Source organism: Xenopus tropicalis, chromosome 7 (genome assembly GCF_000004195.4).
Source record: "Xenopus tropicalis strain Nigerian chromosome 7, UCB_Xtro_10.0, whole genome shotgun sequence".
Taxonomy (NCBI): domain Eukaryota; kingdom Metazoa; phylum Chordata; class Amphibia; order Anura; family Pipidae; genus Xenopus; species Xenopus tropicalis.
The window spans coordinates 12837601-12851736 of NC_030683.2; the positions used below are offsets into that span (position 1 = coordinate 12837601).

A 14136-nucleotide genomic window follows, 5' to 3' on the forward strand; every position below is an offset into this window, starting at 1 on the left:
TATTCCTCAGAGATCATACATCAGATCAGTGGAGCGTACATTCTTAGTTGTATATCACAGTCACGCACTGTGACTTTCCCCTTCTGACTCTTTCCAGCTTTCAAAATGGGGGTCACTGACCCCGGCAGCCAAAAAGCTATTTCTCCGTGAGGCTACACCTTCTTTGTTATTGTTACTCTTTATTACTACTCTTTTCAGAGCCATTCCTATGCATGTTCCAGTTTCTCATTTTCACCTCTAGCTAGTTGCTAGGGTAATTTGTACCCTAGCAACCATATAGCTGCTAAAATACCAAACTGCAGAGTCGCTGAATATAAAGCTAAATAATTCAAAAACCACAAATAATAAAAAAAAAATTTAACCACTGAGTTCCTGTGCTGCCCAGATTAGAAGGTACGGCTCTACAGGCAGAGGCAAGCTCCACATAAGCAATTGATACCTTTATAGCAGCTGGGAAAGCCGTGTAACAGGACTATCAGTATAACATTTGCTTTACACACATTAAAAGGTTACTTTGTATTTAAATAACACACATAATGTTATAATCAGTCACTTTATATACAGGTAAGAAACGCCTGTGACCTTTTTCTAGGTAATCCTATCCGAAAAGCCAGCTGACTGCCAACATAAACACTAGCAATATTGTATTCATTTCATTATTATGACTAGAGCGGCTATTGTATCTCATTCCCCTAAACTTCTGGGGGCCCCTGGTGGATACGCAATGGCGTTTCCTTCATATACCCTTTTGGTTTCCCTCCTAGATTTGCCTTTTCGAAGCTTTGCACAGATTTAATAAAGGGAAAACGAAGCTCGGAGCTCCATAGAGTCCATAAATACGTCTCGGGCAATCAGATCCCGACGTTATGATGCTGCCGGGAACTTGGCGGCGGCTCCGGCATGGCCTTTGAGTTCATTGGTAATGCAATAGCCGAGGAACCCGACACCTACAATTAACCGGCAGACATTAAAATCCAGAATTGCGGCATTTGGAGGCGCTTTTTGATTTGACATATTTGGGTATATGTTTCTATAATGTTGCTGGGATGTCTCTCACCTTCCAGGAATAATCTTGTATTTAGGGCTGCGCTTCGTCCAGCAGATTTTTGTTTTTTTTGCCAACAACTCATAGGCCCAAGAAAAATACAGGCTTTTATTGCTCTCCGCTGGTCCTGTAATAGGAACCGAGTTGTCCTTTTCTCCAAGACCTTTTTTACAGAACTCCAAAATGGCTTTGGCTTTGGGAGGGGCCGGGGTGAGCGCCGGATTTATGGCCGATCTGCAGATAATATGATATATACGTCTTGAGTCAACTTTATTGTTTCATAACATATACTCTGGCAAGCAATATGGGGCTGGTTTGCCAAATAGAAACTTGCCTGTTTTGGGGCCAAATTATAAATTCACTTTGAGAGATCTCCTTAGTGATTCTTTAAAGACAAGGGGTTCATTTACACTTATGATCAGTTAGACCCACAATAAAAGCTTTTATGAAATATCTGTAGGTGCTTTTTGCTAGTTACCCCAGGAGGGGGCCATCTTAACAGCTGGAGAACCTATGCTCTGTGGGGTGAAACTTCTGGGGTAGAGGGGGTACTACAGTCTGGGACAGAGGGGGTAGCTCAAGTGACTTGGAGGTGTGATATGCAGGTTGGAAAAGGGGTAGGAGTTATGGGGTGTGTGGCTTGTTTGTGTTGTGGGCAGAGCTTTGACCCAACACTAACCATGAGGGGATCAGGTGGATGTTCCATGCTTGCACAAGCATTTTTTTCATTGGAGGCCCATTCTACTTGGGGCCCACCGTCCCGGAAGTTGAGATGACTGGTGGGCTATCCTGAAGGAGAACTCTTCTGACTTAGTATATTGGTTGTTCTTCTAGCTGCAGTGATTTATTTTCTAACAGTAGGGGGAGCTCACTAAGGCATCCCATGACCATATTAAAGCATGAGGGTAAGGGCCAAGTGTCCCGGAACTCCGAGGTGACTTGTAATATCCTCATATTTTACAACCGGAGATACATTATTTAGAGATGCATCCAGTCCATAATTTTCCGCAATCCACAAGCCTGAGTTCTTTTCAAAAGATTTGGGCGAATACCGAACCTAATTCTAATTCGGCAGGATTCAGCCAAATCCGAACCAAAACCTGGATTAGGTGCATCCTTATATTTATTACACAAGGTTAAGGGAGTCATGTGACTAAAATTAAATCACTCAGCACCGATTATAACTGATGACATCACTTAGCACCGTTTATAAGGATATATATTACAGGATATCCATGGCTCTTGTGTATAATAGGCAGATATATACAGAGCTCAGTACTATAGTAAGTGCTTTCAGCAGGAAGGATACAGGAGACTAAATCAGCACACAGATCTGCAGTACCATCTGGGTCAGTACCATAATAAAAGCATATTTACAGTGCACATATCCAGAGACCTACCCCACTGATTCTATGAATGTTGGTCACTCAATGGCCTGGGACCTTATGGACCCAACATAGGAGCATTTCACTGAAGGGTTCCGATTAAATATATATTATATATATATTAACTGACTGTAAAGTCGTGTAAATGACTGCTCCCTGCAGGCTACAGATTATACATTTGCACCGCACCTTCATTGGCATTTCATTACTAATTTCTTTTTTCCCGTCATTTTCATATTTCTCGGCAATGGCGCAACGCTAGTTACAGGAATAGGCTCCGGGCCGGCAGGATTTTCTTGTTTGTCCAATCTGGTGACTTTGCTACATAATAAAAGGAATGCAAACAAAACTTTCCATCCTACGCTACAAAGGTGAAAGAAGAAAAAAAAAATTGGCGGGGAGGCCGGCAGCCAATCATAATTCATATTTCTTGCCACAATAAATCAGGCCACTAGCTCTCAAAATGTTATTGGAGTCAATAAAACAGATTTCCCTGGAAATGACTCCCTGTTACCGGCTTTTGTGTAGGAACGTGAGTAATGCACGTCTCACCTTTTACAGGAACGCGGCTCTTTTACTGTCACTTGTTCCATTTACCAGCAATTCTCTGTTCTGCCACCCTCGTAAAGTGCCGTCATAGCATCAGTGGGTGCAGCCGTATGGCTCCCTACACTAAACGACATACAGTCGGAGGGGAGCCTGGCAAACAAGCAGAGCTTTGCGCAGTTTGGGCACCAACACACTGGGCCTAATCAGTATTGGATCAAAATGGGGCCTAGCGAGACCGTCGGGAGAGATGCACTCCGCGTCCAATGGGATTTTCTTACATGCCTGATAGATACCTGGTACCTACATATCTGATTTTCAGCCAGATAGCAGACTAACTGCCCCAGGTTGCCTTTAAAATGCCTTCCTTCATTTTTACTTATCGCAGTCTTGCAAGATGGGACTGCAACAGGACAGGGTGTCACAAAAATTCTTGAGGGCCACAGTGTGTCATGAAATGCTTGGGGGCCACAATGTGTCATGAAAATTATTGGAAGGCCCAGTGTGTTATCAAATGCTTTGGGGCCACAGTGTGTCATGAAATGCTTGAAGGCCCAGTGTGTCTTGATATGCTTGAAGGCCCAGTGTGTCTTGATATGCTTGAAGGCCCAGTGTGTCATGAAATCCTTGGGGGCCACAAGGTGTCATAAACATTATTAGAAGGCCCAGTGTGTTATGAAATGCTTGGGGCCACAGCGTGTCATAAAAATTCTTGGAAGGCTAATTATGTAATGAAATGCTTGGGGCCACAGTGTGTCATGAAATGCTTGGGGGCCAGACTGTGCCATGAAATGCTTGGGGGCCAGACTGTGCCATGAAATGCTTAGGGGCCAGACTGTGCCATGAAAGGCTTGGGGGCCATACTGTGCCATGAAAGGCTTGGGGGCCATACTGTGCCATGAAAGGCTTGGGGGCCAGACTGTGCCATGAAAGGCTTAGGGGCCAGACTGTGCCATGAAAGGCTTGGGGGCCAGACTGTGCCATGAAAGGCTTGGGGGCCAGACTGTGCCATGAAAGGCTTGGGGGCCAGACTGTGCCATGAAAGGCTTGGGGGCCAGACTGTGCCATGAAAGGCTTGGGGGCCAGACTGTGCCATGAAAGGCTTGGGGTCCACAGTGTGCTTGAAGGCCCAGTGTGTCATAAAATTCTTTGAGGGGGGGGCAGTATCTCATGAAATGCTTAAGGGGCCCGGCGTGTCATGAAATGCATTTGGGCCACAGTGTGTCATAAAAATTCTTGGAAGGCTCATTATGTAATGAAATACTAGAGGCGCACAGTGTGTTATGAAATGATTGGGGCCCACAGTGTGTCATGGAATGCTTGGGGGTCCACAGTGTGTCATGGAATGCTTGGGGGTCCACAGTGTGTCATGAAATGCTTGGGGGTCCACATTGTGTCATGAAATGCTTGGGGGCCCACATTGTGTCATGAAATGCTTGGGGGTCCACATTGTGTCATGAATTTCTTGGTGGCCCACAGTGTGTCATGAAATGCTTGAAGGCCCAGTGTGTCATGGAATGCTTGGGGCCCACAGTGTGTCATGAAATGCTTGAAGGCCCAGTTTGTCATGGAATGCTTGGGGTCCACAGTGTGTCATGGAATGCTTGGGGCCCACAGTGTGTCATGAAATGCTTGAAGGCCCAGTGTGTCATGGAATGCTTGGGGCCCACAGTGTGTCATGAAATGCTTGAAGGCCCAGTGTGTCATGGAATGCTTGGGGCCCACAGTGTGTCATGAAATGCTTGAAGGCCCAGTGTGTCATGGAATGCTTGGGGTCCACAGTGTGTCATGAAATGCTTGGGGGTCCACAGTGTGTCATGAAATGCTTGAAGGCCCAGTGTGTCATGGAATGCTTGGGGCCCACAGTGTGTCATGAAATGCTTGGGGGCCCACAGTGTGTTATGAAATGCTTGGGGCCCACAGTGTGTCATGAAATGCATGGGGGCCCACAGTGTGTCATGAAATGCTTAGGAGCCCACAGTGTGTCATGAAATGCTTGGGGCCCACAGTGTGTCATGAAATGCTTGGGGCCCACAGTGTGTTATGAAATGCTTGGGGGCCCACAGTGTGTTATGAAATGCTTGGGGCCCACAGTGTGTTATGAAATGCTTGGGGGCCCACAGTCTGTTATGAAATGCTTGGGGCCCACAGTGTGTCATGAAATGCTTGGGGCAACAGTGTGTTATGAAATGCTTGGGGGCTACAGTTTGGCATGAAATGCTTGGGGGCCACGTTGTGTCATGAAATGCTTGGGGGCTACAGTTTGGCATGAAATGCTTGGGGGCCACGTTGTGTCATGAAAATTATTGAAAAGCCCTGTGTGTCATGAAATGCTTGGGGGCCACGGTGTGTCATGAAATGCTTGGGGCCGCAGTGTGTCATGAAAATTCTTGGAAGGCTCATTATGTAATTAAATGCTTGGGGGCCACAGTTTGTCATGAAATGCTCGGGGCCAGACTATGCCATGAAATGCTTGGGGTCCACAGTGTGCTTGAAGGCCCAGCGTGTCATAAAATGCTTGGGAGGCCAGTATCTCATGAAATGCTTAAGGGGCCCAGTGTGTCATGAAATGCTTGGGGGCCAAAGTTTGTCATGAAATGCTTGGGGGCCAGACTCTGCCATGAAATGCTTGGGGGCCAAAGTTTGTCATGAAATGCTTGGGGGCCAGACTCTGCCATGAAATGCTTGGGGGCCAAAGTTTGTCATGAAATGCTTGGGGGCCAGACTCTGCCATGAAATGCTTGGGGGCCAGACTCTGCCATGAAATGCTTGGGGGCCAGACTCTGCCATGAAATGCTTGGGGGCCAGACTCTGCCATGAAATGCTTGGGGGCCATACTGTACCATGAAATGCTTGGGGGCCAGACTCTGCCATGAAATGCTTGGGGGCCAAAGTTTGTCATGAAATGCTTGGGGGCCAGACTCTGCCATGAAATGCTTGGGGGCCAGACTCTGCCATGAAATGCTTGGGGGCCAGACTCTGCCATGAAATTCTTGGGGGCCATACTGTACCATGAAATGCTTGGGGGCCATACTGTACCATGAAATGCTTGGGGGCCAGACTCTGCCATGAAATGCTTGGGGGCCAAAGTTTGTCATGAATTGCTTGGGGGCCAGACTCTGCCATGAAATGCTTGGGGGCCAGACTCTGCCATGAAATGCTTGGGGGCCAGACTCTGCCATGAAATGCTTGGGGGCCAGACTCTGCCATGAAATGCTTGGGGGCCATACTGTACCATGAAATGCTTGGGGGCCAGACTCTGCCATGAAATGCTTGGGGGCCATACTGTACCATGAAATGCTTGGGGGCCAGACTCTGCCATGAAATGCTTGGGGGCCAGACTCTGCCATGAAATGCTTGGGTGTCTTCAGATGTTTATCATTATTGTCCCATCTGTGGCCGCCATTAGCCCGCCATGATACCCACCTTTTTCATCTAAACTCCCTTGCAGAGTCCACAGAGGTCGGCCCTTCGCTCGTAGTCCACACCAGCGTGCCGTTTGGCTTAGAACACTTGGAGGAAGAGAAGGAGTTGGTGCAGAGTCTGATACTGGCCCAGCTTCATGCCATCTTGCCTGATCTCCCTCAGCCCAAAGGCATCAAGTGTCAGAGATGGAGATACTCACAGGTAATGGGAATAATTTGGCTCTTTTATTTCCCCCCCCCCCCATATGTAATAAAAGGCGCTAAGTTTATCCCATAGTAACCAATAAGATGTTTGCTTTTAAACAGGTGACCAGTAAATGCTACCTGCTGATTGGTTGCTATGGGTTACTGCTCCTGGGCAAACATAGCTCCTTTTATTACATAACCCACAGGTTTTCTGCTGAAGCCAATGAGATTGCATTCCTAATTTTATTAGAATATTGATCAGATTGATATTTTGTTTTTATTTGAACCTTTTAATTGAAATCTTCTGCCAGACAATGGATCAAGTGGAGGAGCAAATGATGACAGGAAGCACCAGGAAGTCATGTGATTTCATAAAACACTGGCCCTATGGGGGCAGATATACTAATATCAGGGCAAAAAAATCACTTCCTTACTTTTCCCTGGTGAAATTTCATATCCATCTAAGGAAGAGCTTCACTTGGGGGGAACATTTTTTCACTCTTTTTCTCACAGGAAAATATGTTCAAATAGGAAATAGCAGAAAAAGGAATTTTTGACCCCCCCCCCCCCAAAAAAAACAGGGAAATTTAAGGTAAAAACGATTTTTTTCACCAATAGCAGCGTAGAACAAACTTCAGCTTAAATTCAACCTTTCACAAATGGGGAAAAAGGAAATTTTATTAAAACTCACAAATTCGGTTCAGGATATGGGGGTGCAAAATGGGGCTATTGGGTCTAGTCTAGATTAACTGGCAAGCCCAGAGTTAGGGAGAGATTTGGGGTGAATGTGTATTTGCTAAATAACCGACACACCAGCGTTTTCCTACATCAGTTTTCCTTTCATAAGCTACAAGGGGCCCCAACCAATAGTTGGATATTGAAGGGGGGGGGCTTAAACTACAAATACGTGACAAACAATGCCTCAGGGCTTGGATTCCATTCAGTGGAACATTGGAACTCAAAGGACTTAACCAAATGCAGCAATTTGTCCATAAATGATGCTCTTTTTTTTTTGTTTTGCTTCTATTGATATCCATTCAGCATCTGCCCAAATCCAAAAATGATGGAATTGCTGCATCCCTTCAAAGCACTCCAAAATCTAGGGGTGAAGACACACAGAGCTACTAGCAGCAGCTACTTGTAGTGGCTACTAAGATAGACAATGCTGAACATTTACTGATAATTGTCTCTGTGTGTTTTAGCAGAGGCAATTCTCAGTATTGTCTATGGCAGGGGGTTTTCCGGAGTTTAGTAGCCATGAAAAAGTAGCTGCTACTTGTAGCTCAGTGTGTCTTCACTCTTATCGGAGGCAATTCTCAGTATTGTCTATGGCAGGGGATTTTCTGGAGTTTAGTAGCCATGAAAAAGTAGCTGCTACTAGTAGCTCAGTGTGTCTTTACCCTAAAACATCTTGACGAATCAAGCTATGTGCCTGAATGGGGGGGAAAAAGCCCTTTGGCATCATTATATTTAGGTCCAATATGGAAGACCATCACCCTTTAGTTCTCAAAATGGCTCAGTCATCTAGACAGAAAGATAAATACGGCTGGTACCTCACTTCAGATAAACCCAGCCCAATACAGTAGGTCTCATCTGACCGGTGCCACAAAGAAGGCAATCGACTTGCTATCTGCTGGCCCTTTGCAGTTTGGAATTTCGGCAGCCATCTGGTTGCTAGGGTCCAAATTACCTTAGCGACCAGGGAGCATAGCTTGATAGCATAGCTTGAAAATAGCTTGATTCATCGAGATGTTTAGGGTGAAGACACACAGAGCTACTAGTAGCAGCTACTTATCACGGCTACTAAACTGCAGAAAATCCCCTGCCATAGACAATACTGAGAATTGCCTCTGCTAAACCACACATAGGCACAATTATCAGTAAATGATCAGCATTGTCTGTTTTAGTAGCCATTACAAGTAGCTGCTACTAGTAGCTCCGTGTGGGGGTTAGGGACCCCCATTTGAAAGCTGCAAAGAGTTCTGAACCCTGAGAGTTCTGAAATACTCAATAGAATGTAACGTAGTACAAAAGATGTATAACATAAATGTATATGCTAGTGAAGCTTGTGAGCAGCCAGCCTGAGAACAATGGAGCCTTGGCCAAGGCTGAAACTGCAAGTTACTGTTTCATTGTTTATAAAACGCACAAGGAAAATAATTAGACATCCCGTCCACCTTTTCATGTTTCCATTAGAGAAATACAAAGGGGAGATAAAAGATGACTAAGTTTCCCTTTAAAGCACTGTCAACAACATGCTAAAAGCTTTTCGCTCAAGCGCCCCTTTCATCTGGCGGAGGATCCCAGCCCCGGGCCGGGCAGTCTGATGATGGAGTAGGGGGGTCCCAGGGAGAAGCAACTCGCAGCGATTTATAGCTCGGTGGGGCACGTACATGAAAGGGGTTTCAAGGGAAGTGAAGTTTCAGCAGATATGAAAGTCTGTACATCAGCGGAACCCAAAGCTGAAAATACATCACACGGGGCCCGGCGGCACATGGAAATGTAAGAGTTTCCATACCTTCCTCATAGTATGTGTTTTATACTCTGATCTTTACCTTTCACAGCTTGTGTCCTGCTGTGTCCCATCTGATATAAAGCAATCTGTTATTTCAATATGGGGGTTGCACTGAGCTTTCTCTTAAAGGGAAACTTTTAGAGTGGCCCCTGTTACTCATTACCAAACTGAACTTTAGAAGCTTTGTAATGATGCAGGGAAGCAACTCCTGGGCCTTTTCTGCTCATTTATATCTGAGCTTATCCCCTTTCTCTGGTATTAGCAGTGTAAAACTGCTATCCCACAGCCCCAGTCCCTTCCCAGAGGCTATTATCCCCCCACTGCTAGTATAGGCACCATCTCTCCCAACTATACCTGCTATCCCACAGCCCCAGTCCCTTCCCAGAGGCTATTATCCCCCCACTGCTACTGTAGGCACCATCTCTCCCTACTATACCTGCTATCCCACAGCCCCAGTCCCTTCCCAGAGGCTATTATCTCCCCCCACTGCTACTATAGGCACCATCTCTCCCTACTATACCTGCTATCCCACAGCCCCAGTCCCTTCCCAGAGGCTATTATCCCACTGCTACTATAGGCACCATCTCTCCCTACTATACCTGCTATCCCACAGCCCCATTCCCTTCCCAGAGGCTATTATCCCCCCACTGCTATTATAGGCACAATCTCTCCCTACTATACCTGCTATCCCACAGCCCCAGTCCCTTCCCAGAGGCTATTATCCCCCACTGCTACTATAGGCACCATCTCTCCCTACTATACCTGCTATCCCACAGCCCCAGTCCCTTCCCAGAGGCTATTATCCCCCCTCTGCTACTATAGGCACCATCTCTCCCTACTATACCTGCTATCCCACAGCCCCAGTCCCTTCCCAGGGGCTATTATCCTCCCTCTGCTACTATAGGCACCATCTCTCCCTACTATACCTGCTATCCCACAACCCCAGTCCCTTCCCAGGGGCTATTATCCTCCCTCTGCTACTATAGGCACCATCTCTCCCTACTATACCTGCTATCCCCCAGTCCCTTCCCAGAGGCTATTATCCCACTGCTACTATAGGCACCATCTCTCCCTACTATACCTGCTATCCCACAGCCCCAGTCCCTTCCCAGAGGCTATTATCCCCCCACTGCTACTATAGGCACCATCTCTCCCTACTATACCTGCTATCCCACAGCCCCAGTCCCTTCCCAGAGGCTATTATCCCCCCACTGCTACTATAGGCACCATCTCTCCCTACTATAAATTCTATCCCACAGTCCCAACTGCTATTATACATGTTGCTGTGCTACCTGCTTAGTAATGGTGCTTCGGTTGAACAGGTTCCTATGCATTTCCTAACTACAGCTAAAACCTGTCTGCACCATTTGTTTTCAGTTCAGTTCTGCTCCTTTTGGTTTATTTAAGGCCAGAGCCAGTGTAGAATTATAAATAACTAAATATGTATTAAATGTTCATGGACCCTTTCCTGCATTTGTGAGGCCACAATACATTTCTAAGCAGGGTGCTTTGTGCGGCCAGATAAGAGTTTAATTGCTTCAGTGTTCCTGCGTCTTACGTTTTTTGGAGGTTTTTTGGCTTTTTTCATTTCTGTTTTGAGATTTAGTTTTCCATAGTGTAACACATAACAATAAATACATATTTTTGTACTGAAAGTCACCGGGACTGTATCGCCCCTGTGTTTAAACACGTATAATTGAGTAGAGGTTGTAGTTGTTATTTACCAACTCAAGAGGAGCACAAAAGGGATGGGGAGCTTAAAACAAAGATGACCATAATTAATATTATTATTATTATTATTAACATTTATTTATAAAGCGCCAACATATCCCGCAGCGCTGTACAATAAGTGGGTTCCATACATTGGACATACAGAGTAACATATAAAGCAACCAATAGCCGATACAAGAGGTGAAGAGAGCCCTGCCCAAAAGAGCTTACAATCTACATTATTATTATTATTATTATTATTATTAACATTTATTTATAAAGCGCCAACATATCCCGCAGCGCTGTACAATAAGTGGGTTACATACATTGGACATACAGAGTAACATATAAAGCAACCAATAGCCAATACAAGAGGTGAAGAGAGCCCTGCTCAAAAGAGCTTACAATCTACAAGACCATAATATAAATAACATTTTAAAATGATATTATTTGAATCCTGTCATAATTTAATACAGGGGCATAACTTCATGGGCCCAAGGCCCCCAGCAAGAAAACTAATTCTACACATTACCCAGTAACCACTGCCCATAATGTACCCCTCTAACTACCCCCTCTGTCCGGGCAAAACAGCTCCATAAGAAGCCAACACAATTCTTGGAATTCTAAATGCAGTCACCCCAGTTGGGTCACAAACCAGAGCCACAGGACCCCATACTACTAAGTTAGCAGTGCCCAATTATTAGCACATCAGTCACCTGGGCTCTGAGCAGTGGGCCATAAGTACAGATATATGGGCCCCCAGTTTGAATAAATACCCCTGAACCACCCCTGCCACACCTCATCATGCCTAAACCCACCCAATGATCCATCCAGACCACTCTCATTCATGGCTCGAACAAGATCGAACTTGGTTCGGCGACCTCTCTAACACGGGGCCCCAGACTGGAGCACCCCTCTCGGTTCCCCCCTAATGGAAGCCCTGCCCAAGGGTCATAGTCGTTCGGAAATGTGCAAGGACTGCACGATTGTGTATTCAAAATTGTAAAGCAAAGTATTTGCGCAAATAAAGGGAGGGGATCATGAAACATGATATAATAAACATACCATTCGCTCTTTTCTTTAAGTAATTTCCCCCCCAAATATTTCCCTGTAGACTTCAAAATGGAAACCATAATCTTGTAACTGAGAGGTTGAACTCCGTGCCCTTTGCTGCATGCCAACTACTACTCCCAGCATCCTTACACTCATTGCGGTCTCCTGTTCCCAACAAACGCTTTGAGCCTGACAGCCTTGATTTAACATCTGCACAAAGATCATTTAACATAGGGGGGGAACGCTCAGACTGGGGCTCTTTCCTACTCTACATCTGAATCAGCCTTCCTGGAAAGGAATGTGACATTTTTACTCCACGTGGAATCCCTGTGAGCTGTTGCCAAGCCAGGCACACTTTGAACATGGAAAAACCTGACGTTCCTCTCCAAGTGTAGAATATGTCAGCTTTGTAGAACTCAGGGGAAGGCTAAACTCCAGAACAGTTCCAGATGAAGGTGAGGTCCTATGGAGAGGAGCCTACAGCCTTTGATGTTATGATCAGAATGGGGGGGGGATGTCTTTTCCCATTTGAAAAGTCTAATATTTTGCTAAATTCCAGAAACAATTTGAGTATTGTATTCTAATAAATATATCAGGGTTGATTCCTGCACAGCAGTACCAAGGAGAGCCATGTCTGAGACAGTGTTGGTCTTGCAGGTTACCGAAGCCTTCCCTGACGCTCCGGGTCACATAACTCTACATGACGAGCCTTTGCTCCTGTGCGGCGGAGATGGATTTACACATTCCAACTTTGATGGCTGCACGGACTCTGCCGTCCAGATGGTTGAAACCCTAGTGACCCGGTTATAACTCTGGTGCTGGGCCTTGGGGGATGAACACGTCAACTGTTTTCAGTATCACTTGACAAGACACAACGTTTTGATCCAATAGAAGTTGCTGTTTTGCCAGAACCTTTTTTCCAGAGAATTCCGACCCAATACTTGCTACAACAGAACTTCTACAGCATTGGATCTGTATTTCCCTCTTTCCTGTAGAAACATGAAGATGGTTTTCCTTGCATGATGCTGTAATGACGGGTAAAGATTGATAAGACTTCTGCCTCTTGAGTTTTTTCCTTTTTAGGTGTAAATATCACTTTATTATATAACAGGAACTAGTAGTGGTAAGGATAGAGTACAGAGGATTGCCTAACCGCAGTAAGCCAAGCCTTATTGTCCTCCAACTTTTGTAGATGGACTCAGTGTTGGACTAGCCCACCAGGATTTCAGGAAAACTCCTGCTGGGCCCAGGTATCAGTGGGCCCTCCTGCTCCTGACCATTTGGCCTGCTTTATGGTCATTCCTTATTTCTGAATGGGAACAAAAAGGAGAAATAGATGGAGGAATAGATACTAGCGTGTAAATATAAGAGACTAGGAGAATAAAGAGTTTGGTTGAGGAGAGGAGAAAAAATAGTTTGGAGAGTGGGCCTAGGGTCTAAGCTTTTCTGCCCCTGGGGTCCCAGTCCGACACTGAATGGACTATCATCAGAACCTGAGGAACTCCTTCAGGGTCAGAACTAGGGGTAGGAAGGGGTGCACAATTTAGTGGGAGCGATCAATGGGGGGGGGGGGGGGGGAAGGAACCACCTATGGGGGAGCTTGTTCCAGACCTAAGCATGCATGTGGTTGATGCATTTGGGGTAAGGTTTACTTGAGCAAGAGCCTAAAGGTGGCCATACATGTTAACATCTGCTCGCTTGGCGAGGTCACCAAGCGAGCAGAACTTCTCCCGATATCCCCACCTATAGTGGCCGATATTGGGAAATGTTTTTTGTTCATTGTCCCCTTCCCATATAAGTTCATAAGCCTAACTGAACCCAGAGGCGTCAGCTAGCTGCTAAGTTTTGTTTTTACCTCTGCTCTTAAAGAATCCCCTTGGTCACCGGATTCCAGAAGAGTGCATCGTAACTGTTAAATCGAGTTCAACTTAATATTTAACGTTATAAAATGTTCAAACACAGCTTTAAAAACTCAACCTTTTGACATCGCCCAAGATTGCACCGTGTGGCCTAGGCCATAGGCAGCTGCTTTTCATCAACCGACACATTGAAACCTGTCAAGATAGAGAGCGACATCGATGGAGATGAAAACAGGCAGGTCGTTGAGGCAGTCCAACCTAGCATTAAACTTGTTACAATAGTCGCATCTCTTGCCCATAAAGGACCCAAAGGCCAAAGCTATTGTACAGTGCCTTCACCAGTTACAGTTGAAATCTAAAACCATCATAAATGGGCATCCAGAATTCCTGCAAGAGCTGCCTAATTGTCAGG

At 45.7% G+C, this 14136-nt stretch overlaps 1 protein-coding gene across 2 annotated transcripts in view; it reads left to right on the forward strand.

The window, feature by feature from the left end:
- Positions 1 to 12922, forward strand: part of rnls (renalase, FAD-dependent amine oxidase) — a 49068-nt gene extending 36146 nt beyond the window's left edge. The window contains exons 6-7 of one of the 2 annotated variants that reach the window (XM_012965827.3): positions 6428 to 6603; positions 12523 to 12922. In XM_012965827.3, coding sequence (XP_012821281.2) covers positions 6428 to 6603; positions 12523 to 12675 — 329 coding nt within the window. In that variant the 3' untranslated portion in view covers positions 12676 to 12922. 2 annotated transcript variants of the gene reach the window in all.
- The last annotated feature ends 1214 nt before the right edge of the window (positions 12923 to 14136 follow it).